The sequence below is a fragment of the Heterocephalus glaber genome, unplaced genomic scaffold (assembly GCF_053883595.1).
Source record: "Heterocephalus glaber isolate CG9 unplaced genomic scaffold, H.glaber_assembly_v1.0 deba00001457, whole genome shotgun sequence".
NCBI classification, from domain to species: domain Eukaryota; kingdom Metazoa; phylum Chordata; class Mammalia; order Rodentia; family Bathyergidae; genus Heterocephalus; species Heterocephalus glaber.
In genome coordinates, this window is record NW_028258305.1 from 6,620,001 (window position 1) to 6,646,500 (window position 26,500).

The window sequence follows — 26,500 nt, forward strand, 5'->3', positions numbered from 1 at the left end:
TTAGGTAAAGATAATAGATAATTCTGGAGATTCAAAAGTGAAAGCTACTGGGCCGGGGATTTAGCTCAGTGGTTCTGCTGCCTGCCTCACAAGCACAAGGTCCCAAGTTCAATCCCTGCTAAAAAAAAAAAAAAAAAAAAAAAAGTGAAAGCTCCTATAACAAATCATGTATATTTTATTTTTGTGTATTTTGTGTACCCAATTTTTTTCTCCTTTTCCTTCTTAGTTGTTTTTTTTTGTGTGTGTGTGTGGTACTGGGTATCGAACTCAGGACCTTGAGATTGCAAGGCAGGTGGCGGCACCACTGAGCTAAATCCCTGGCCTTCTTGGTGTTTTGAGACAAGTGTCTTACTCTGTAGCCCAAGCTGGTCTAGGACCCACTATGCAGCCCAGGCTGGCTTCAAATTCACTGCCTCCTTCCTTAGCTTTCTGAGTGCTGGGATTACAAGCTGTGCCACCACGATCAGCTCCAATTTTCCTCTTTAAAGCAGTTTTAATATTACATGTGGTTCCTCAATAAGGTAAGGAGCCTTTTTGAAGAATGTGTAGAAAAGCTATTTCTTATCTCTCTTCCTTCTTCCTCTCTCTCCCCTCCCCTCCCCTTTCCTCTCTCTCCCCCCCTTCCTCTCTGTCTCTGTCTCTCTCTCTCTCTCTCTCTCTGTAGTTATTGGGCATTGAACCCAGAATGTTCACACTGAGTGACATCCTCAACTACTCTGAATTTTTATTTTGAGAAACAGTCTTGCTAAGTTGCTAAATTGGGCAGGCTAGGCTTGACCTTTAAATCATCAGTTCATGGTAGGCTAGCTCCAAGGTAGAATCATGGTGGAGCAAAGATATTTACTTTGTGGTGGTTGAGAAGCAGAGCAAAGGGACAGTGCCAGAGAGGAAGGAGTAAGGAACCAGATACAGACACCAAAGTTAAGGATTCATAACCCATCCAGACACACCCAGAAGGGTGCTTCCTCACAGTAATCTCCTAGTCAACTCCCAAGCCAATCAATTTGACAATTAACCTTAACCACCACAAAATGTAAACCCAAATTGTCAATTAAAAACACAATAGGGCCGGGGATTTAGCTCAGTAGTTCCGCTGCCTGCCCTGCAAGAACAAGGACCCATGTTCAAACCCTGGTACCAAAAAAAAAAAAAATAACAACAACAAAAAAACCCCCAAAACACCACACAATAAAAAACTACAGTTCTACAGTAAGAAAGTTTGATAATCATCAAATGAAAATAGATTGGGAATGGAAAAGAAACACCATTCATCATAGTAACACAATTCATAGCACTATAGTAAAAGAGCCCATCAACATTTCCATTGTAAAATGCAGTTGCATTTTTTTTGCAAGGGTTACAACATTGTTGGCACATATACACATGCCAGTTACAACACTGTTGGCACACTACATACAGTGTCAGATCAGAATACATATAGTATATATTTCTAACAAGTTTTGCTATTCCCAAAAAAGTAATCATAACAAATTTTAGTTGCTTCAAACTCAAAGTCAAAATTTCTTTTTCAACAATTACATGTGAATGTAATCAAAAGCAGACAGAAAACAATTTTCATGAAAGTTTTATAGGTCTCAAGGTGGGATGGCAGAAAATAAAATGCCTGGGAGCACATTTTTAAAAGAAAAAATAAGTGAGGAGTGGTGGCACACACCTGTAACACCAGCACACAGGGAGGCTGAGGCAGGAGGACAGCAAATTCAAGGCCAGCTTGGGCAACTGTTTCAAAATTTTAAAAAATAAATAAAAGAGGGCAAGGGGTGTAGCTCATTGTGAAGGCCCTGGGTTTAATCTGCAGTAAAACAGACAGACAGACAGACAGACAGACAGACAGACACACACAGAGTATTCAAACAATCACAATTTAAGGTTAACTCAGCAAGTGCAGAAGGACCAGACATATATATCCTCACATTTCCTCTGTCATTGATGCCCTTCCCCAGCCATTGCCATTCTTGTCCCTGGCACCTTCTCATCTTGTTGCATAACACACCAAGGCTGTCTCTTACATTTCTTTCCTACTTTCTTCCTGCCAGCATGTCAGGAGAAATGTCTAGCAGTCTGGACAACCATCTAGGCTCTTGTACTCTCTTCCCTTTACCTATCCTCATTGTGCAAGAACATCACTATCAAACCCTTAAAATGCAGAGTTGCTCAAACTCAGGGAACATAAGACTCGGGTCTAGGAGAACTATTTTTTTTTTGGTACCGGGGATGGAACTCAGGACCTTAAGCTTGTGAGGCAGGCGGCAGCACCACTGAGCTAAATCCCCGGCCCAAGGATAACTATTAATATTATGTTATTATATTTTGGACTAATAATTTTTAAAATTTTTTTCAAAAATTGAGACAAGGACTCATTAAGTTGCCCAGGCTTGACTTGAATTTGCAACCCTTCTGCCTCAGACTCAGGCATAGCCAGGAATATGAGCAAGGGCCACAGTGCCTGGCTTGAATTAATAGTTTTTGTGAGTTGTCTGGCATATAAACACTTATGACAGCTTTTCTTTTGGAAAATGTTTTCTGAATTCTAAATAACTCTCACAACTCATTTATAATTGGCTATAGAATTATTAAATTATTCTGAAATTCCAGTCCCAGGTATATATCAAGAACTAGCCAGGCATGGTGGCACATGCCTGTAATCCCAGCACTAGGGAGGCTAAGGCAGAAAGATGACAAGCTCAAAAGCCAGCCTGTACTACTTAGAGAGACCCTGTTAAAAAACAAACAAAATCCTGAAAACAGAGTATCAAACAAGTACTTGTACACAAATGCTCATAGTAGCTAAAAAGTAAAAACAACCTAAATGTCCACACCAATGGGTAAACAAAATGTAGTATATATGTGCTGCTGAAGGAAGCACAACAAAATGTAGTATATACATATGAAGCAATATTATTTAACCATAAAAGGAATAAAGAATTAGTACATGTTATAATATGGATAAACTTTGAAGACATTATGTTAGAATGAAAGACGCTAAACACAAAAGGACAAATATTACTTAGTTTCATTTATATGAAATATCTAGAGTAAAGCAAATTCACAGAGACAGGAAATACGTTAGATTTCTCAGAAGATTATGAGAGGAATTATGAGAATTATTGTTTAAGAAGTATACAATTTTGGGGCCAGGGATTTAGCTCAGTGGTTTTGCTGCCTGCTGCGCAAGCTCAAGGACTCGAGTTCGGTCCCCGGTACCAAAAAAAAAAAAAAAAAAAAGAAGTATACAATTTTGGTTTCTGGAAACTAAAACTTCTGGAAATATATATTGGTGGTGATTATATAACACTGTGACTATATTAAATACTATAGAATTGTATACTTTCAAACAGTTAATTTTATATTATGTGAATTTTAAATCAGTAAAAAAATTGAATATAGTCAAAATCTACAAGTACACAAAAACTTAAAAAGTAGATAAATTGTATTTTTTCCGTAAAGAAGATATGGTGGGAAAAGATACCTGAGACAAGAGCTAGAAAACTTAAAAATCAAGGTTCGAACCCTAATTCTGCCTTTACTAATGGTGTCATCTTTTGTTTTTAAATGCATATTAATTATATAAAATAATGAATTTCATTGTGGCATTTTCATAATACTTACAACATACCTTGATCATGATTTCTCTCCTTTCATTTTCCCTTATCCCCCATTCCTTTCCTTTTTAATAGTCTCCCATCTATGTACTACTTTTTCTTCTGGTATGGGGATCGAACTCAGGACCTTGTGCTTGTGAGAAGGTGCAGTGCCACTGAGCTAAATCCCCAGCCCTCGTCTATGTACTTCTAAATAGGACCATCTTAAAGAGTTATTTCCCCTGTCCCCTGGCTGAGCCTCAGTTCATCTTGTGAAGAATAAGCTGTGCTTCATTCTAAGGTTGAGAATCAGAATGTACTCTGAAATTTCTAATTTCTAACATACCAGACAAAAGGTACTAATACCATAAATAAAAACTTGGAATGTATTGGAACACAAAAATGAAAAGAATGAATGAATATATGGCTTTTACCTTCCAGCATTTTATCCCTTTAGCTACTAATTCAGTTTCAGTTTTTTTGTGTGTCATCCCCCCACCTCCCACCACAGCACTAGGGATTCAACCCAAAGCCTTTACACTGAGCTGCATATTCCCCATCCCTTTTCATTTTGGGACAGGGTCTTCCTAAGTCACTAAGTTGGCCAGGCTGAGCTCAAACTTGCTATTCTCTTGCCACACCTCCCAGAGTACTGGGATAACAGGAATGGGCCACCACATTGGGTTTAGGTAAATCTTAAAACATTATTTGTGCTAAAGGAAATTCAATGCAGTCCCAAGCGATTCTTGGAATTTATCAAGTTAGGGGATCCAGTCAGTTTTAGCCTCAATCTGCAGTAGCACACCCAGTTAGGATCAGAGTCTGTCCTGTGAAATAAGAAATACCATAGAATCTATGACTATCTTTTGTATTATAAATCCTCTCTAGTTGGAATGGGCCATTTCAAAGCTTCACTAATGATACTTGGGGTGGAAAGGAGAATCTGAAACTATTTGTTAGAATCCTCAATAATCTGGTTCTACATGAAAAAGGAAACAATTTCTAGCTTTTTTTTTTTTGCTAGAGGAACAAGACACTTTGTATAGTAATATCTAATTTATTTAACACAATTAGCAAAAGTGATTTACTCCCATTTATTAAAAAAACAAAACTAATTTGTCTCCTTAAAATATTAAAGGAGAAAAATATATATAATAAAAAATATTTAAGGAAATAATTAAAAAATACATTGTAGAAATTACAATAATTAGTATTTTTATTTTTTATATTGCTATCATAACCAATATTTTTAAAATCCCTTAGAAACTAAAGGAAAAAATGTAAATGTAAAGCAAATGACTGGACAAGACTGGACACGGTCTCTAGGTAATCTGGTATAGTGTGAAGGGTCCTGTGTAATAGGATCTGGTGACCTGAATTTGAGTCCAAGGTCTGCCATTTGATGATCTGCGTGAAACTGAGCATTTGCTACACCTCTGTAACCTCACCTGGACAATGAGACAATTCGGTAATAATTTTCTCAAAGAAGTTTTTTTGGTTTTAAATTTTAAGCAGTAGAACCTTTTCTTCAAACAAGCTCTTCCAAGAAGCCCACTGTTTCAAATAAGCTACTCTCTTTGAAGTAAGGTAAGGAATCCAGATGTCTGCTTTCTGCCCCCTTATTTTCTTAGCAGTCTCTAAAGTGTCACTGAAGAAGCTTTGGGGCTCCACAGAATGTAGTTTGAAACCTAATGGGCCATTAAAAGTGTCACATCCCTTCCTGTTCTACTATGTCAGGATTTCACTAATATATGCATACAAATATTCCATACAAATGTTTATTTTTGAAGTTGTTCTTTTATTATAAATAACTTTTGGAAAATGAAGACAAAATTCAGGAAAGCCTTCCTATTATAAATCATGCTACTCTGGTTTAATACTGCCTTAAAATTAAAACAATTAATTAGATAAAAGGAATATATTTTTCACTCTTATTTTTGACATCCTTTTTAATATAACTTTTTAGTGTAAATGATTTTATTTCTCATTTTTATCCTTCTGTAGGAACAGCAGCATTCTAAAGAAATATACATACACAGATACATATGGACAGTTCTTTTCCAGTAGCTTCCTGTGTTCTTAGATCTAGCAAATTATCATTTGCAATCAGCATTAAATCTGCGCTCTGGTTAGGATCTAACTTGCTGCTCCAACCCATCTTTACAAACCTTGCTATATGCCTTAATCCTTTCAAATGCAACTGTGACACAAAGTATTAGAGACTTTTAAAAACCTGTTCTCTTGAAAAAAATTGTGGAGCATCAGTAACCAGATAGTATTCTCAAATTTCAGTGATCTAGTCCATGGAGCCATCCCCTATGCACAGTGCTCTGTTTCATGCAGTACATGGCTTTAGCTGGCCAAATCTTTTTTTTTTTTCCCCAATGAATCAGTAGAACAGTAAAGATCTTACTTTTTTTTTTTTTTAAGCAGTGGCATATCAATGAGGCACAGATGTGTATTCCAACTCTGCATGGATGAGCACACTGTTCAATAGTGCTGGCTCACACGGTATCAGGGCGAGTTATCACTTCCCATGAAGGCACTCTTATCACCAGGGCCCAGAGAGGTGGCTGCAAATCGCAGCCTTTTTATTTTCAAGGCAGTTTTGCTGAACATTCAGGCTTCAAAGATTCACACTTCCAAAACTCTATAAGAGTTTGTGAACGCTCAATTTGCCAAAACTGTTTACAGTGTAATTGGGCACCGTACCTGTGTCCATGAGATAGCGAAGGCGCTTCTCCACCAGCGCGGCACGGGTGTCAATTTGCTTTTGCTCATTCTCTAGTGCTGCCAATTCTCCTACAACATACTGACTGGTGTCTTTGAACCCTTTCTGTTAACAAGAACAAACAGGAAGGAAAAAAAAAATCACTTGTAAGTTGCATTTTCTCCTTTTTACAAACACTTAGTAAAGCACTTACCTAGAGAACCAAATATACTCTTTGTATCACCCTTAGTACCAAATAGCAAGTCCTTCCATATGATTTAGAAATTTCTCATATGTACGATGTACACCAAATGTTTGAAAATATTTTAGCTATTTAATATTATATTTATAATTTCATATTCAGATTTGCCAAATTTAACAAGTTAACATTAAGTTAAAAAATTCTCCTTAGAGTTAAGTCAAAGTTGCTTAGGCATGAATAAGAACAGAAGAGAATTTTTCCCTTGGTGACTACTGAAACAAACCTTTAATTCAAAAGTATATAAAAATAGAGTTATACAAAAATATAAAAAATGGAGATATACAAAAATAGAGTTTTACTAAGGAACTGATGCTTAAAGTACACATCATGAGAGAATTAGATTTGTTCTAGAATAGTATGAAATTAAAGACACATTTTTTTTGCTTTCTATTTAAGATACTCTTTAAAAGAAAAGTTTGCAGTATCTCTATTTTACCTTCCAGCTAGCTCCTGTATTTAAACATTTCATTCTGTTTACATATTACTAATTATTATAGCTATACATTCTAAAACCCGACAGGTGGTCAAAACTTGCTAGACAGGATCTAATGCAAGTAGAATACTGATTGGTTTATCTTCCATTTAGCAAATTTCTATTTCAATTTAAAAATTTACTTTTTATTTTTATCTATTTTTTAAAAATTATGCTTAGAAGTTTTATTTAAAATAGCAACTTTGGGCCGGGGATTTAGCTCAGTGGTGCCGCCGCCTGCCTGGCAAGGGCAAGGTCCTGAGTTTGATCCCCAGTACCAAACAAACAAACAAAAAGCAGCTTTATTACAAAGTGTCATATATTCTTAATTTTTTTTCCCATTTCTTTCCCCTTTTTGCAGTGCTGGGGACTGAACCCATGGTCTCAGACTGGCCAAGCAAGTATTTTACCACAGAGCTATACCCTCAACCCTTTTATTTTCATATTAGAAATTTAAATCATTATAGGCAGGATTAAATATAGCTCCTTCTGGAATACCTGTTTACCTTTTGACACTTCTAGAGCAAAGAGAGCTAAGTAGCTGAGAAATACTGAAGAACTGCTTAAGTGATTTACTTTCACCATCCCTGCCACTACTATCAATACTTACAATATTATTTATTCAGAGAAATAAATGTGCACAATCTTCTGTCAAATGCTTTCCCTACTAGAAGCATATAAATCTCTAAGAAGCTATGAGGATTTATTTTTTGGTATTCCTTAAATAAGAAACCATCAAAATTATGTTAATTATGAGCATATTTTGGAATTCTCACAATCAATAAACATGTGTAACTCAACCTATGTGCCTTCTAACTAGTAAATAATGTGTGCACCCATGTGAACTCAATTTTTAACAACTAATCATTAAGTTGATTATGGCAGTGGACAAATTTAAAGGTGAAATATTTTCAAAAATAAAACTGATTATTTCTCAGGATACTTTGATTAAAAAAATCATTGTAAAAGAGTCATAAAATGGATATGCTTCCATTTCAGTACAAAATGTAACTGAGCAATTATAAGAATAAATGCTAAGGGTAACTTTAAAGTTAAGAATAAACTGGTAAAAAAAAAGAGAATAAATTGGTGAATGCTTTCTGAACCTAACTACCAGATACCAGAGCATTTTCAAAAGAGACTTCTTTTTTTTTCATTGCATCCAAAGGGATAAAACAAATATGGTAGTTTGCAAAGACAATATAAATAATAAGACTGTAAGAAAGCAGAAACTTCATTGCTTTTACTGATTAGCTCAGTTAAAACTAGTATCAAATTTCATGATTAGATTTCTTTAGTGTGAATATATAGTATCTTCAAGTATTCTACAACATATAAGTTATGGGAAATATTTCATTTAGGATATGCCAGTGATATTCTTTGTACTTATACGTTTCCAGGTCTTCTAAAAGTAAGTAACTTAAAATGAGAAGCTTTTAGAGTTCTAAAATGCAGTTGGTAACTCTGAATGCTTTCATAAGGATTTTAAAATCCAACAAAGACTATTTCAACCATAAAAACAATAAAAATATTGAGACAAACTATAGATAATAAAAATGTGCACTATTAAAAAGAACTAGATTTCCAGAGAAAAATTCAAGTTAAGACTTGTTCTTCCTGCTTCTGTCCCGCAGCTGTCCATCAAAAGCAGCTTTCTCCCTGCGGTCTATCAAATATTTCCCTCACAAATCAATTTTACACATGATCAGCCCATACCCCTACTGAGCTGAACCTCCCCGTTAATTAAGTGAAGAAATTACCATATATATTATATTAATGCAAACATCATTCAGCTAGTAATTCACGGCTGATCTGGATAATGGAAAGGTTGAACACCCATTAACCCAAGCCAACAAAATGGGTTGGCTGAGAAATTCTAGCAGGTCTCATGTGACTTTTCCCTCTAACTGCAGCTCGGCGGTATCTGCTATTGTAATAATTAAAATCCTCCTGGTAGATCAATACTGGAATCTCTTTATGGGAAGTGCCCTGATGGAAATGTCTCAAGGAAGCTGGGGCTGTGGAACTCTGAAAAATTCATTTTTTTTATCTGACAATTATCACCACACTGCAGACTAATTCAACAGTGCACCCCTCTCACTCTGCTTTGAATGCACTGGAGATTGACATCTTAAAAAACCTAACATCTCATTTTAACAAATAAAGGCACTATTTCCACATACAGTTTGGAATTATCAGCAATCATGAAACCACACAAAAAATTAATATACATTAAGCACTTCATCTTCTGATGGCTTCCTCTGAGTTTCAGTTATCGCTGCCTTCTCCTCATTTCCCTTCTTTGTATCTTCTTGTATAGATCTCTGCCTTTTCATCTCTTAAAAAAAGGGGAGAAACATGTAAAATTATTACAAAGCTTGATATTTATGTATTAAAATGTGGATTTACACTATCAGCTTTTAAATATATACACACACATATATACATACACATATGTATCTTCAGATATTAAATCATAAGATGGGAGAGAGAACATTTTTAAAGTGTTCCTACCTGGTCTATTCTCAACATATTGACTGAAAGACTGAAGTTGAGTTTTTCTGACTGTAGAATCCTTGCTGAACACAACAGGATTTCTAAAACCTTCTGTTGCTTTCTGTAATCGTTCAGTCCGGAGATCTTCTGTACCATTCTAAAAGTAAAAAAAAAACATGGTATGAAAGTCCTAATCTTATAAACATAAAATTATCCATTCGAAAGGCAACTTTTGCTAATTTAAGATAATGCTGACTTAAAATTGTAGAAGCTCTTAGAAAGAAAAAGAATTTTAATGTACTTAAAAACTGTAGTTCAACTATAGCTTCTATTGTCTGTAATCAAAAACTTTGGGATATATGGTTTAAACCCTTGATAACATTGATACATTAGATACTATGAACCCCTGTGTCTTTTCTAGGTGATAGGTATCATGTTGTCTCCTACTGCCCCTACTATTCTGCCCCATCAGTTTGTACAGTCCTACAAACTTGTATGACAAGAAGAAATAGTTTCTAATTTTATGCCCATTGAGATAAACCACTAATGCTGGATGAAGGCTAAAAGGTAGGATTATAATACTACCCCACTGAACTGCATTTCATCAGCTATAACTTTCCAAAGCCAGATTTGTAAGTAAGCCCTTTACAGCTAAGAAAACTACAATTATCTTTTCCAGAGCTTCCTATGTTAATACTGGTAACAAATTCAAATGGTTCTATCAACAAGAAATATCCCAGAAGACTGAACCACTGCAGTGTGTGGAAGCTGCAGATACCGAGGTGCTGTGTACCAAACAAATATTTCATTTTATACCTAATCTTTTATTATTTTTATTAAGTGTTTTGAAAGTAAATAGGGAAAGGCTAAGATGCATGACTAATAGCTAAGCCTGCTGAATGCTGAAACTGGTTATCAAAAGCTACCAAGACTTTGCCCTTCCTCTGCATTGAGACAATCAGTAATGAGGGAGCCCTCCAATGGCCTATTCTCTAGCCTCAAGGAGGCCTGGGATACAGAATCCTCAAGGGAAGGTAACAGTTTATCCTTTTCCACAAACACAGAATGCCTCATTTATAAATGTGTAAACTGCATTTTATTAAAAAAAATAACCCAAATCGATGCTGAAAGCTTCAAGAGAACAGATGGACTCTATATATTCTTTATAAATACTGTTTTCAAATCTTAACTAAAGAGATTCATACAAAAGAAATCTGTTTAAAGCATACCTTCTGTTGGAATAACTTTAAAAATTATTACATAAGTGTGTTTTGGAAAGTAAAACCAATTTCATCTATGAAGATAATTAAACCGTAAGAATGAAAATATCTCAATTTTACTTTTTAAAAGACATCTGATATATTTATCATTAACATCATCCTTACAATATCCTAGCTAGGTAATTCAGACAGAAATAATTTTGGGTTTTTTTTTTTTAGGAAAAGTGTGAATTCTACTGTTATTATAATAACTATCCAATAGAGTAAAAACTCAAGTCCTTACAAAAATAAACAGCTAAATTTTTTTAGGCCTGGCAACATGCTAAAATATCAGTATGATTAACCAGCAAATCCCATCTTAAGAAGCCTTTTTTTGACTGGGGACTTCTGCCACTTTACAAATGTATTCCTCTAAACCCACTAATTCAGTTAGCCTTTTCAATCCATTGTATTATTCTTAGGCCAGCTTCATTCTGCATTAAACCCACTGCAGAAAGCTAAATTGAACGCAAAAAATCAGACCTGATCCAGGCTTCCTTTTGTTCAAAGATAGAGACCAAAAGTCCTCTGTTGCTGCCACACACTTTCATCACCAATTTACAGAAACCGACTATATAGGGAAAAAGCAATGAAAGTCATTGTTTTGGGACTTCAAAGGATCTCTGTGTCAGGGGAGGGAAATCCTTTCAGTCAGCAGGGCAATCCCCATAGTCCGCAGGTGGGTGAAAAGTTATACAGGACTGAAAGCGCCCTAAAGCTAGAGAAATACTAATGATACACTGTGAGGAAAAGAGGGGAACATGTGGGTGGGGATAATATAATACTAGGACAATAACAATATTCTTATAATGTGGCACTCTGGCTAAAATGTTAATATTAGGTAAGAGTCACAATGGTACAAAACACATGTAAATGTCTTAAATGCTTACATTCAGTCATATCTTCAGGTGTGATCGATTTTTATAAATAATATTAATTCTAGATCATTTAAACGGAAGGTTGAAGGTGACAGAAAAACATGCTATAAATCTCTTGGAAAAACTGTTAGAAATATGCATCTAGAACTGAACAGTAGTTTCTATATACCCTCTACTTGAAACATCTTTTGAAAACAGTACTTTCTCTGAAAAACTGTATATGATTACTTATTATCATAGTGATATTTAACTTACTGGCTAATTAATACAAATTTTAATATCTTACTCTTGTTGTGAAAAATTTAATACATTGTTTTTAGGATTATAAAGTGCCAGTAGAAACTAGAAAATACAGATACTGAGCCAAATGTTAAATAAATAAGATTTACCTTAATGTCTTGCTCTGAGCTCTCAGCTACAGCTTTCTGAGCAGTGCCGGAAAGTGCCACCTGTGGCTGAGCTTCTAGGAATTTCTTCAGCTTCAAGTCCATCAATTTACTATTTTGTTCTGTTAAATATAAACATACCATGAATAATGAGTAAAATGCATTTAGATGTATAGGCTACCAATTTTGGATAACATCATAAAAATATTACTATATTTTAAAGGAAGAAGAAAAGAATGGTAGGGCTATAACATTTCAGACCAAATACTTAGGAAGCTCTCTCTCCTCTCTCTTTCTCTTTCTCTCTCTCTCTCTCTCTCTCTCTCTATATATATATATAAACATACCTAATGATAACTAATTATATATAGTTAATAGTAGCTATGCTTACCTGAAAAGCTAAGATGTATGTGATACATATATTTATATAAATAACTACATAGGTTACATATAATAACACAACAAATTAGAGTTAAGAGATAAATTTTATTTTAAATTACATTGTCATTATTTTTAGTATATAATCCCATATTATAACAAGTTCTTAACATAATCTCAGCCATGTACACACTATTAGAATCAATGTATAAATATATATTTATATATTCAGCATCAAAATAGAGTATAGATTTACAAATACTTAGATAGGAGAAATACAACAAAGACTAACATGTTTGAGAATGTATTAAATACAGATTAAAAATTTAAATAACTATAATTTTTAATATAATTACAAATTATTTTAGCAATTAATCTTTAAAAATAAAATAGTTTAGAAATAAGTAGAAACAAATGTTTGTACTTAAAATTCACACACAGTAATTTTTAATAAAACGGTTGTAAAAGACATGCCAACCATTTGGTGAATGATATTTTTCATGAAGATTAATAACTTTTCTAATTACAATACTCTTAACAAATGGTATTATCATTACTTTCATGCAAATTGGTCAGTTTATATTGCCAGACTTCTTTTTTAAACAGTATCTGATGAACTATGGTCAAATCAAGATAAAGATGAAACAATTTATTATTAAAACATTATGACTTTTTTATACATATTAAAAAAGAATTTTGGGGAAAATAAAGCAAGGATAAAAATCATAATATATTCTACATGCTTCCAGATTCCAGTGTGCATTCCTATTTCTTATTGCCATAAAATGAACCAAGATCTAAATTGAGAAGACTGACTATGCAGATGTCAATGCTTTATTGGCATGCTTGGGAGCTGTAAAACAATATATTAGTTAACTCTAAACAGGAAGACTGACATGTATTTTCTCTTTTAGCATAAAGTAGGAAGAGATTATTTGTAAATGTACAAAGGTTAAGCCTGTAAAATTAACCAGTTTTTCAAAGTATCCCTCAAAGTTATAATAGCTGAGATTGGATAATTTCCTTCACCTTACCTAAGAAATACTTACTTTTTCCTATCTTCCTAATCTACTATAAAGAACATATGTATTACTTATTATCATTAATTTTATATTTTCATAAATTGAATACTAAGGCTTCAATTACATACTGTGGATTTCCTTAACTGTGAAGGGACAATACTGGTTTCTAATCAAGCTTTTGCTCGTAGCTCTGGGAGGGTAGGTAAGCAACAACAAAAATCTTTTCATACAGAAAAATCAAACTTACCCAAGTTCTAGAGTATTTAAGAAAAAAGTAAAAGACAGTTCTAATTCTGAGTTAAACATTTAAACAATTTCCCTAGATATCAGAATCCTCTTGGACTTGCATTATTAAAAACACACTAACCTCTATCTAGCAATACTGTATTTCAATACTAGGTCATGAAGGAACTCCTTATGGCTAGGAAGATCCTGGCCAGTTGTTTCTAACAGTATGATAGGAGAAGTAATAGCATGATTTCAAACAGGAGAATAAACAAAGCAGGTTATGATTGTAGGGGCATGCCAAAGATGGAAAAAAGAATGGCTGGAGTCATTCCTTATAGCATTTTACAGGAAAATATAATTATTAGGAACTTGTCTCCTCACCTTTAAGTCTAAGGAGACCACCAAAAAGTTTTCATTGTTGTAAGTATTCAACCTGGAACCCCTCAGGTACATAAAACTTTGGATTGCTACTTGCTGCTGGCTTATAAATGCAATGCATATGAACACACACCTATTAAAAACCACCAGAAAGTATCTCTATTTATTATTACGGGGGGGGGGTCGTTGAGACGGTCTCACTGTGTAGTTCAGGCTGGACTTAAACTCACTATATAGCCCAGGTTTGGCTCGAACTCACAGCAATCTTCCTGTCTCAGCTTTCCAAGTGCTGGGATTTTAGGTGTGTGCCACCACACTAGGGTAGCATATTTTAAACAAAAATCTATAAAGATCAGTTCTCAATGTGATTCACTGACTTACTGATATAAGATAAATTTCATCATAGTCTATATGAGTAGGTTTTTTTTTTAAAGCTGTGGTTTCACTCTTGCCTATCAGACTGGTCTTGAACTCATAATCCTCCCATTTCAGCCTCCAGAGTAGCTTAGATTACAGGCATGTCCCAGCATGCCTGGGTTTTCATATCAAAATATTTAAGGAGAGAAGAGAACCAGTTACTGAATGTCTGCAAACTGTCTCATGAAACATAGAATATAATAGTGACTCTTAGTAATAAAAAAACACAAGCTATAATTTGCTATCCCAATGTTACTGCTATTTTAAAATTCAACCTAAAACAAAATAACAACATTAATGGAAGGTGGATTTAGCTAAATGATGTGTGAGGGTATAAAGTATAATAAAATTACAGAATGAATATATTATTGATAATAAAAATATAGCCATAAATTTTGTCATGCATCAGCATACAAAACATTCATAATTTGAAATTACCAGGAGTATCAAGGTCATTTTCTAAGTTAGTAAGTTCATCTCCACCTCCTACAACAAAGCCTTCAGGAATCTCCTCGTTAGTATCTATCTCAATATTATCATTCTCATCTGTAGGAACATGTAGCAATAATGTTAGTATATTATTTGTATTTTATATCATTTGTTCAAAACACTAAAGAAGAAAAACCAGCATTTTGATGACAGTTATTCAAATTGAGATATGACAGACAAGTAAGTTAAGAAATCAGTTTTAAGTCACTTTTTCACTATTGGATTAACATTTATATTTTACATTCTTATGTCAAAGATGAATTATCACATCAAAGCAGATGCAAAAGTATTGACAATTTGCCACATGCTGTCTCTGAATCAGCTGAGCTCATTGAGTCCTTGAATTTTAAAGTGCAATCTCTAATAATATCATACAAAAATAAAATTGATTTGATGAAAACATCATCAAATAGTATTTTTATTTTTTATTAAAATTTTTTTTTAATTTTTCTGGTACCGGGGATTGAACTCGGGACCTTAAGCTTGCAAGGCAGGTGGTGGAACCACTGAGCTAAATCTCTGGCCCCCAACAAATAGTATTTTAAAATTTCTTTTTCTTTTTTTTTTTTTTTGTTTGAGACAGGATCTCCCTATGTAGTCCAGGTTGGCCTTGAACTCCCTGTGTAGCCCTGGCTGGCCTCAATTTGGGGTCCTCCTGCCTCAGCCTCCTAAATGCTGGGATTATAGGTGTACCACTGCAAGTCTAAATTTCATTTTTATCATTTATTAGAAATAAGTACATAAAGAAACTCATCACTCTTTATAAACTTGTAGCTATATTTAAGTCCCACTTTTATGCATTGTTTTTATACTAATGAAATATTATCATAAAAGCATGATGGATAGATTAAGAGACTAGAATACAGTACCTTTACAAAATGGAAGGTTCAGAAACAACTAAGACAATACATCTTGAAAGAGCCAAAATGGAGAAAAATCATTTTTCAAAATTAAATACATGGGAATATGAAAGAACACACTATTTTTTATATCCTTAGTAAAATATTTTAGGTCATAAATAATTAGTAGTCAATTTTTAATCATTAAAGCTTTGTAGTATACATTTTTTCTCTACAAATCATAGCAATAAAACTGATTAAATAATTATGAATTATATACATTTGAAAAGACAAAAAGAATTAAGATGTGGTATGTACATGTACCACTTCCCCATGATGAATGTAATCATTATGTACTACAAATACGTACTAATAAAAAGAAAAAAAAGATATAGCAATAACATAATTACCATATCAGAAGTTTAACTTTAAATTCTGTTTTTAACAGGCAATAAACTTTTTGGAGAAATATCTGTGTAGCCCTGGGAAGTGAAGAATACCCCTACTATTCTGCTTTTTTTTTTTCCAGTACCGGGGATTGAACTCAGGACCTTGTGCTTGCAAGGCAGGCGCGGCGCCACCGAGCTAAATCCCCAGCCCCATATATTTTTTTTAATGGGTACCTTTCAGTAACAGTAAAGCATTCCCAAGACTTTCTCCAGTTCAGAAATTATAAAATTCCAGTTCTGGCTTTATCCCTCAATATTTACCCCTTTATAAGACTGTACACTTTTTTTTTTTTTGGTACGGGGGATCGAACTGGGGACCTTGCACTTGCAAGGCAGGCAGTGGAACCACTGAGCTAAATCCCTGGACCAAGACTGTAAATCTTTATGCTTGCTTTTTGGCTTCCCAAGTAAATACTAAGAACACTAATATTAGTAATAATAGTAACCATTTATTGAAGAAGTCCTATCTACTGTATAAGTCATTGAGAAGAAGAAAATTTAAAAAACAAATGGTGAGGGGACATAGAAATGGATACATTGTTAAATGCTTTCAAAGAAATAGCTAGGGTGTTATACTTGGCTACATTATTTTTAAGTATATGTTGAGAGATCTTTTCTAATCTATTACTTAGCACAACTATTTGACTCCTTTCATAAAAGTGACTATCTTCAATTTTATTTTTCTCAAAAATTCTTAATTTTAGTTTAGAAATGAACTAACAAATATTTCATGGTGCTAAAAAAGGTGTTCAGAATACATCTTCAGCATCACTTTGTGCCAGAGACAATTTGCTATTAATAGTTTTCGGGAACCTAATGTATTACATTTTGTTGTTGTCAATCAGCCTCCACTGATGATTACTGACCATAATTAACTTAGAACAAACGTATAAAATTCAGCATTTATTCATTTATTTATCCAAAAAACTTCTGTGCACTGTATATGCAACCTGTAAAACACTGTGCTAGATGTTGAGGAGATATCAAGTTCTATAAGATATTTATTCTGCCTGAAAAGAATACATTTGAAATGATCATAACAACAGGTAGGATGGGTGGTATGGTGTAAAAACAAGACACACAGAAAATTCAAAAGATAAAAAGGCTCTTTGCCAATGGCATCAGAAATTCTTTATTGGAAGAACTAACCTTTAAATTAGGTCTTGAGAAAAGTATAGAATTTCAGGAGGTACCAGTTGAAGGGAGAACATTACAGGCATGAAACCAGGAATGGGTTGGTTATGTTCAGAGAATGGTGTAAAGTAGTATTTGGCTTTAGTGTACTTAAAAGGAAATAACAGATGAGACTTGAAAGACAAAACTGTAGAAAGTCCTGAAAGGCAGAATGTGGGAAGTTAATATTTTACATGGCAGGAATGGAGAGGCACTGGTACTCTAACATGATCAGTGTTAGCAGAATAAGAAGTTTTCAACCAAAGTGTCTCATTGTAACCAGTTGTGACCTATAATTTATTAGTAGTAATATAGCACTTAAGCTTATGTCTTTTACAAATTAGAGCAGCTTCAATATTATCCCTATAGTATCACTCTTGCTTATTATTCTCTTATGCCTTCTGAAGTGAAAAAGTGGCTTAGTGATTGTACATGGAAGTATATGATGCAGGTAACATCATACTTCATGTAAAGTTGCTGACTTTGGTTTTGACTAGAATAAAGGCTGGAGGCAGGAAATCCAGATTAAAAACTTATATAACCTCCATGCAAGAAGTTTGAAAAGTTTAACCTAGGATAAAAGAATTGAGAGTGGGTATAACATGATTTGAAAATCAAATGAATTATTAGGTTATGGAAGACACTGAAGAGTGTAAGGGTGAGGTCAACATCAAAATGGATTCTCTAGCCTGATAACTAGAATGATGGCATTACTATGAAAAGAAACAGTTAAGTATGGAGATGTGGTTGGATATGGGTACTTTCAGGTTCCAGAGATATACGTAAAATCATACCTCCTTTCATTATCCATTTACACAGTGTCAGATTCCTACATAATGTTAAATAGGCATCACTCATTTTATTTCCAGGCTAAATAAAATTTCTATGTACACTACTATTCACCAGTATGTTGAGTAGGTTAATCTAACATATCGCTAACCTGAGAGAAAAGAATTAGTATTTGGAAGGGCAAGAGTAAAAACTGCTCTACGTAGTTCAAGTCTTCTTAAGAATGAATTTCTACTTTCTTTCCATATACTAACTTTAGTTTTACAATGAACCTTGAATTGTTTTCAGCAGTTAACATTTCCTAACATCAGTGGAAATGCTCTAAATGCATTCTAGCAGAACTAAACAATATGTGCATGTTGTGTGCATAAGAGTATGTGTTTAAAGATAGCACATAAATAAGGATACATATATATAGGTATAGATATCTTGTGGCTAACCTTTGAAAACCCAGTAGGTAAGCAAGACAGAAAGTAAAATAGAGACTCATTATATAATTGAAGCTGCTTTGCAATTATGGCATATATTATGTGTGCAGGAACAGTTAAAAGGGGATTAGATATACACTGGAATGTAAAAATAGATTCCAGGTTGACAACAGACAACACCACAAGCAAAATACAGTTCCCAAAACTGTGATTAAAAGCACAGCAGGGCCGGGGATTTAGTTCAGTGGTTCCAGCGCCTACCCTGTAGGCACAAGGTCCTGAGTTCGATCCCTGGTACCAAAAAAACAAAAACAAAAACAAAAAAACGCACAGCAGTAAGGTCAATCTTATCATTTTTCCTGTATAAAATGAACAAAACCCAGATATCTGGTGACAACAACCAAAAGAATATCTGCAATCCAAAAAAGGATCCCGGGGCTATCATTAAACAGGCCTGCTCTACTTATCTTAGATCAACTCTGGTTCTCATTAAGAGTTTAACCATATGTGGCTACTGCCAACATCCTAGATATCCTGTGTGCTATGGGAGAGGTAGATCCCGGTTACTCTGGACTCTTTAGGAGCAGGGAACTTGGCTCTTAAGCAGATTTTCATAATCATCTGTAGAACCTGATGCTTCTTTGTTTTACTTGATTTTTCCCTGTTTAGTCTGTACTTTTTTTTTTAATTGGTGGTACTGGGGATTGAACTCAGGAGCCTTCACCCTGAGCTACATCCTCAGATCTTTTTTTTTTTTCCTTATTTTGAGACTGGGTCTTGTTATGTTGCTAAGTTACCCAGGCTGGACTCAAACTTGAGATGTTTCTGTCTCAGCCTCCTCCAGTGCTGAGATTTCAGGCATGCACCATCATACCTTTACTTCTTTGCCAACTCCATATATCCAATCTTCACTTTTAAAAATTTTATTTACCTTGACTGCTGAATGATGCCAAATTCAGGTCTCTAGTTTCCTCATTATATGGAAGACAACCATTCTTTGGTTTGTAACACTGACAAACTCTTTTGCCTAGTCTAATCCTGGTATACCCTCAAGTGGGGTTGGGTTATAAAAACAAGACTTATCCATTCCATACCATTAATTACAACTTTTTAACTTTTATTTTTTTTGCGGTACCGGGGATTGAACTCAGGACCTTGCACTTTCAAGGCAGGCACGGTGTCACTGAGCTAAATCCCTGGCCATTTTAACTCTTAACATTTCCAGAGTTTACAATTCATTTTTCATTCCTATCTCCTCACCACTGGGAAAAAAAATTTTAAAAAGACACCGGTTGCCTTTCCATTCTATTATTACTGTTGTCCTACCTGGCTCTGAGATGCCATAAGAAGGTGGCATTAGAAGCATCAGGGCATAAAGAACATGGGTTTTATTTCTATCATTCAGAGATATAAGGAGGCAATGATTTACAAGACTTCAAATATCTGAAAATTTTTATGATAAAAGAAACATTTTGTCGGCCGGGGATTTAGCTCAGTGGTTTCGCCGCCTGCTGCGCAAGCGCAGGGACCCAAGTTCAATCCCCGGTACAAAAAAAAAAAAAAAGAAACACTTTGTCATTAGTAATAAATCAATGCAAATTCTCATAGCATCATATAATTGCAGCCATGAGTAGTTTTTGATGTTACTATAAAACAATAGTATAGAAATTGCAGTAACAGGGCTGAGGGGGGTAGCTCCAGTGGCAGAATGCTTGCCTAGCATGTACAAGGCTCTAAGTTTGATACCCAGCAATGCAAAACAAGTAAGACAGAGAAGAAAAGAAACTGCAATCATAATCCTGGTAATAGGAGTTAAAAAGGTAAGGTGAAGGATTTAACACAGATATCAACATACTGAGCAGTCTCTGGGGACAGATTCTCAGCTGTTTAGGAAAAAAGCTTTCATTTTTATGGGAAAGTAAGATGCCACAGGCATCACTTAGAATTCTCTACAACAGTATAAGTAATTTAATATAAGTAATCAATTAGAAACAACAGCATTTAAGTTTCAGTTTACTTTGAAGAAACTTATCATTGACGTAGAAATAGTTTACTGTTGTTTCAGCCCTTTAAAGTCTTATTTGAGTTCTCATTTGCCTATTTGTTAGAGTGATCTTACCATTCTAAGGTTAACTCAGGACAAATACCTGGCATGTTTTGGTAGATAAATAGGTTATATACCTTTGAAATAAGCCCACAGATCTCTTCAATATATTCCTATTAAATAAAAATATTTAAACATTTCAAATTAAAGATGACAAAACTGAACAATGAGAAGTGAAATTAAAAATTTATACAGAGTTTTTGTCCTAACATTAAGCTTATATAATCTCTGCAGATGCGGAAGAAGACCATCTGAAAATAAGTGGAGAAAGAAGACTAAAAAGAAACTGATACAAGACTTACGAAAAATTTGCACACATTAGAGGTTATAATGCCAGAATATTATGAAAGATACTTTTTAAAGGTCTCATTTAAAGTAAAATACTTGAGGCTGGAAGTGAAGCTCAGTATTAAAATACGTGGATAGCAAGCACAATACTCTGAGTGTGATTCCCAGCACAAAACAAAATAAAACAAGACAAAGTGAAAGTCTTTCATGGCAAAGGTCACTAAATAACAAATCTTACAATCTAGATGCTGAGGGCTTAACTGAACTTCACTTACTCCTCACAAATTTAATGAGGCATCATAGGGTACTACAAACCAAGGTACACATGATTTTTCTACCATAAGAGAATATTTCTTGAGTTGTTAAAAATTAAGCCAAAAAATTGATCTGGAACCAGCAAAGGTTATATTCTGATTACTATGCTTCCTGTAGGTTTTTTCAATATAGCAATAGGTTGGAAACTATGTTTTGATGCAACATTTTGAAGTCAGAATAAAAAATCCTAAAAGGTCCACTGCAGATTTCTGTGTTGTCTGTAGAATATGATACAAGATGCTTTAACTCACCTCCAGATGCCTTTGACCTTTCTTTCAACTTTTCTGCAGCCATTTCACCATAGCTGGGAAGTTCTGACATCTTCACTCCAGATCGAGCTTCTGCTATTAGCTGACGAGCTCGCTCTCTCAGCTGCCGACGTCGCTCTTCATCTTGCTGCTAAGATATATTGAACAGTTGCCAACTCAGTAATTGACAGAAATGCAATTTCATTTTCAATCTGATCATCATGATAGTAACTGGTTTACAGCATGGTGCTTGGCCCACATTATAAATAGGATGCTCTATATCAGTTGGATGTCACCATTTTAAAAAGACATCCTAGAATCAGATTTTTAAAAATATTAACAAATTATTGTATTAAAATTCAAGAAACTACAGAATGTTTTATAATACATATTACTGAAGAAATATCAGGAATTATTAATAAAAGAATCAGGTTTCTAGAAGAAAGCCACAATGCTGAGAACAGAATTCCAATTAATATTTTATTAAGAATATAATTTAACTTGCTATTTTCTAATAAAGGCATACAACACTAGCTGAAAGACACCGTTTATAGCAGAAAATGCTGCTATACTATGTTGATCAAATATAGGAATTTTTCCAAGAGTGAGGACAGTAAATCAGTACACAATTCTGATTTAAAGACCACCAACAATAATATCCCAATAGTGATATGAAATTCTTTTTGGTTATTTCTTTACCTGAAAGAGGAATTCATATTGAGGAGAAAAAAATATGAGGTCTAAAATATGACTGTTGAATATAAAATAATTAAAATCATAGCTGTTGTCTTCTAAAAAAGGGGTTATTATAAATTGCAAATAATTTGAAATTGCTTTGTAAACTGGAAAGCATATAAAATAAGGCATTATTATAACAAAACAAAAACTGAAATAATCTGGCTCCAATATATCACTCCATTGTTATCCTTCCTTAACATATAACTTCCATAAAATTTCACACCTACTCATACAAGATGATTGTACCTTGTAGCTTCTTGTGGGTTTGGATATGTCATTTCCTTTTCTTGGACTCTGTTTCTCTCATATTATTTAACTCCTACTCATTTTTCAAAATTCAGCTTAAATCTACAAAATCTCCCCCAACTGCTCCCCCATCACCACTGATGGAATAAAATGCTTCTTCTATGTTGCCATATAGTGTCATGTGTACATGTGTGTTAATTCTTTCTAAAACAATATTTGCCAAGTTGCAACTCTGTAGACATGCTTCCTTCCCTCTAGAACTGAGCTACTTGAAGGCAGGAGCGATATGTAATTTACCTTTGTATCTCTGGTCTTTAGTATATACCTGGTATACCATACTAGGTGCTATAAAAATTTCCAGCATGAAAGTACAATTTATAAATTTACAATTTATACTCCCAGAAAGTTTATAATGTAGAAGGAAAGATAAAATAGCCAAGATAAGGAAGTATGATCAAATGCTGTAAGAGCTCAGAAGAATATTTTTGGCTGAGGGGAAGATAGAAGGCATTATGGTTCTAAGTTGGGTGTGAAGAACAAGTAGAATTTGGAATGAGGAGAGATGGAAGTTGGTGGTTAAGTGGGTCAGTGAAGGAAAAACTGGGAGGTAGGAACAAAACAAAGGTAAGGAAGCATATTAGGGGAAAGAACATAATCTAGTTTTCCTGCACATAGGAAAAAAAGTGATATAAAGACAAGGTAGAAAAAAATAAAGCTGGCAGATCTTATAAAGGGGCTCTGTATAACAGGCACTAGGGATGGAACTCGGGGCTTTTGCAATGAGCTACATCCCCAGGTAGTTTTTAAAGTTTGTGACAGCGTCTTGCTAAGTCGCCAAGGTGCTAGGCTGGGCTTAAACTTGGGACCCTCCTGACTCAGCTTCCTAAAGTGCTGAGATTAAAGATTTAAAGGTCTATACCACTTTGTTTGTTTTTATTAACATATTCTTTCTTTTTTGGTTTTAATCTAAGAAAATGACCAAACAGAGGTTTATTTGAGAAAGATCAATCTAGTAACAGTCCATGAGATAAGGTGGCATAAAGGGACTCGAAAGAGACTACTTAAGGGCTTATATAAGAGTCCAAGGAAGCTATCATGAGATCCAGAAGAAATGGAAATAGGGATAAAAAGAATGAAATGAAAGAAACACAATAGAAATGGACTTGGTATATGCAGTGTATACCAATTCTTGGTAACCAGATGCGGAGGGAGGAAAAAAATGTCTCAGAACTTTTTAAGGTTGGGCAATTAGAATTACAGCACCAACAGAAATAGAAAAACTAAAAGAACTACAGTATATGAGGGGAAACAGAGGAAATTTAAGGTAAGGCAGACTGTGTCTGAGGTGTTGGTAGGACAGCTTAGTAAAGATGTTAGGTAGCTGGAAAGTGAAATTGACTCTATGATATGAAATCAAACTAGGACTAAAGAGTTGATGGATGAAGTTATAAGAACATATGAAGGCACCTAAAGAGGGACTCACAAGTAAAGGGAAAGCCATTGACTAAAACATGGAAAATATCTGTTTATGTAAGAGGAAAAGGACAGAAAAACAGGGGTAGAACAACAACACTAACATATCTTGAGGATCCAACTGGAAGAAGATTTCAAGAAAAAGAGTAAACTGGGCATGGCAGCACACGTGTGTAATCCCAGCCGGCTGAGGCAGAAGGATTGCTGTGAGCTCGAGGCCAGTAAGGGCTAAATAGTGAGTTCCAGGCCAGCTGGAACTAAACAGTGAGACCTTGCTTCAATAAAACAAAATAAAATACCCCCCCCCCAAAACCCCCAAACCAAAAAGAGTAATAGCGGCAAATGTTAGAAGTTAATGAATCTGAAAAATTTAAAAGGGCAATCAGACTTCATGAACACCATCATTAGAGACACAGGGAGAAATCAGATGAACAGAACTTATGTCTAGGCAATTCTTTTATTGTGTGTGTGTGTGTGTGGTGTGGTACTGGGATTGAGCCCAGGACCTTCACACTGAGTTACATCCCCAGCCCTTTAAAAAATTAATTAATTTTTAGTTTTATTTTTTTGAGACAGGGTCTCATTAAGTTGCTAAGGTGCCTAGGCTGGACTTGAATTTGTGAGCCTCTTGCCTTACCCTCTAGGGTGCTGAGATTACAAGCATGTATTACACTTGGCTTCTTTTACAAATTCTGAGATGGTTAGAAATCAAGAATGCTGTCAAAATTAATGAGAGTATATTATTTGGGGTGCCAAGTAGATCCAGGGAGAAGTTCTGAAGTTCTCAATGGACAAACTGGGATAGTTTCAGTATCAAAAAGAATAATAAATTGAATCAATGAAGTCACACATGATTCCATGAAGATTCGAGTCCATGTGATATTCAAAAAGTAGAAAGATAAAAAAATTCATTGTTACCACTTGAAGAAGCCTTTTAAACAACTCTTAAAAATTAGTAATCAGGGGACCCGGGATTTAGCTCAGTGGTTCCGGTGCCTGCCTTGCAAGCACAAGGTCCCAAGTTTGAACCCCAGTACCAAAAAAAAAAAAAAAAAAAAATTAGTAATCAGGGCTGGGGATTTAGCTTAGTGGTTTCACCGCCTGCTGTGCAAGCACAAGGACCCAAGTTCAATCCCAGGTACCAAAAGAGAAAAAAAAATTAGTAATCAAAGGAAAAGAATCAATCAATTAGTTGTCTTTCCAGTGGGAAATGAGTTTTAGGATATTTAAACAGTTCTACTTTATAAAATAATATCAGCTAATAAATGTCCTTCAAATATAGAATTATAAAACCAAATCATGGCAAATCATAATGATTATGGCAATAATCACTAATATTATTAATAAACAATAAATTATCGATAATAAGTTATCAATTAATAATCAACAATAAATTATTGAATAATAATTATTTTATTATCAATAATTAATTATTAATGATTAATACTGTTAATTAATAATATTAATTACTATTTAAGTTCTTAGGTAAACAAATGATGGGAAATTGAATATTCATACAATGCTTTGGATTGTATTTTCCAAAAATGGCCACAAGAGTATCTCTCATATCACATGCTCTTCTATAATGTGACCTTGCCACTCAGTAAGAAGTGGGGTTTTTCTGGGTAGTTTTAGTGATCTGTATATTATCATTAGAATGTGGAAATGCAGGTGATTCCAAGGCTGGGTCAGAAAAGGTCTAGTTTTTTTGAAATTCTTGCATTCTGCACACTCTTTGGAAGCCCAGACATCATGCTGTAGGAAGCTCAAGATGTAAATGATCCAGTCAACTGTCTCAGCCAAATTCTGCTCTAGGTCATGTAGGCTCAGGTGCTAGATATGTAAGTGAAGAAGTCTTTAGGGCTGGGATATAGTTCCATGGTAGGGCACTTGCTTAGCATGTATGAGGCCTCGTGTTGAATCCGCAGAACCAATATTAAGAACAGAAGAGAACACAAAAAGAAAAGCCTTCAGTTAATCTTGGCTTCTAGCCATTTTGAAACTTCTCAGATCTTCCCAGCTAAGGTCTCAGACAATGCGGAACACAGAAAAAGCACTCCTAACTCTGCTTTGTCTGAAGTTCTGACCCACATAACCTGCGAGCATATAACAAGACTTTTTTTTTTAATGACACTGATTGGCGTGGTCTGTTACATAGCAATAGTAATCTGAGGGTATATTATATATTTAAGTAACACCAGAAAGATTAATTTTAGTTGCAAGGGGAAAATCTAATTTGTAAATGGAGAGATCAGAGCTAGTTCTGAGATTAGAGACCATTAATCTAGGAGTTGGTTTTAGCATCATTAATGTTGGATCAATCATATATTTTTTTGATGTGAAGCACATCAAGTACACTACCTATAATATTTTACCCTAAATGTTTAAAGTGAATTGACTGCCAGGTGTGCTGGTGCATGCCTGTAGTCCCAG

General features: G+C 34.5%; 1 protein-coding gene and 1 long non-coding RNA gene across 17 annotated transcripts in view; one reads left to right on the top strand and one right to left on the bottom strand.

Annotated features, from left to right (window-relative positions):
- The window catches only part of LOC147826931 (uncharacterized), a 68,380-nt gene extending 46,765 nt beyond the window's left edge, over positions 1 to 21,615 (top strand). The window contains exon 3 of the long non-coding RNA XR_015452962.1: positions 20,994 to 21,615. This is a non-coding gene — a long non-coding RNA (uncharacterized LOC147826931). The remainder of the gene's footprint in view (positions 1 to 20,993) is intronic.
- Positions 1 to 26,500, bottom strand: part of Ehbp1 (EH domain binding protein 1) — a 350,855-nt gene that overhangs the window by 44,352 nt on the left and 280,003 nt on the right. For 9 of the 16 annotated variants that reach the window (XM_087215996.1, XM_013074055.3, XM_087216004.1 and 6 more), the window contains 6 exons: positions 21,614 to 21,761; positions 14,927 to 15,034; positions 12,069 to 12,187; positions 9,561 to 9,699; positions 9,278 to 9,384; positions 6,315 to 6,438 (listed from right to left, as the gene is read on the bottom strand). In XM_087215996.1, the coding sequence (XP_087072122.1) occupies positions 6,315 to 6,438; positions 9,278 to 9,384; positions 9,561 to 9,699; positions 12,069 to 12,187; positions 14,927 to 15,034; positions 21,614 to 21,761 (745 nt within the window). The remainder of the gene's footprint in view (positions 1 to 6,314; positions 6,439 to 9,277; positions 9,385 to 9,560; positions 9,700 to 12,068; positions 12,188 to 14,926; positions 15,035 to 21,613; positions 21,762 to 26,500) is intronic. The other 7 variants (XM_013074056.3, XM_004849989.3, XM_087216005.1 and 4 more) reach the window with 3 other exon arrangements.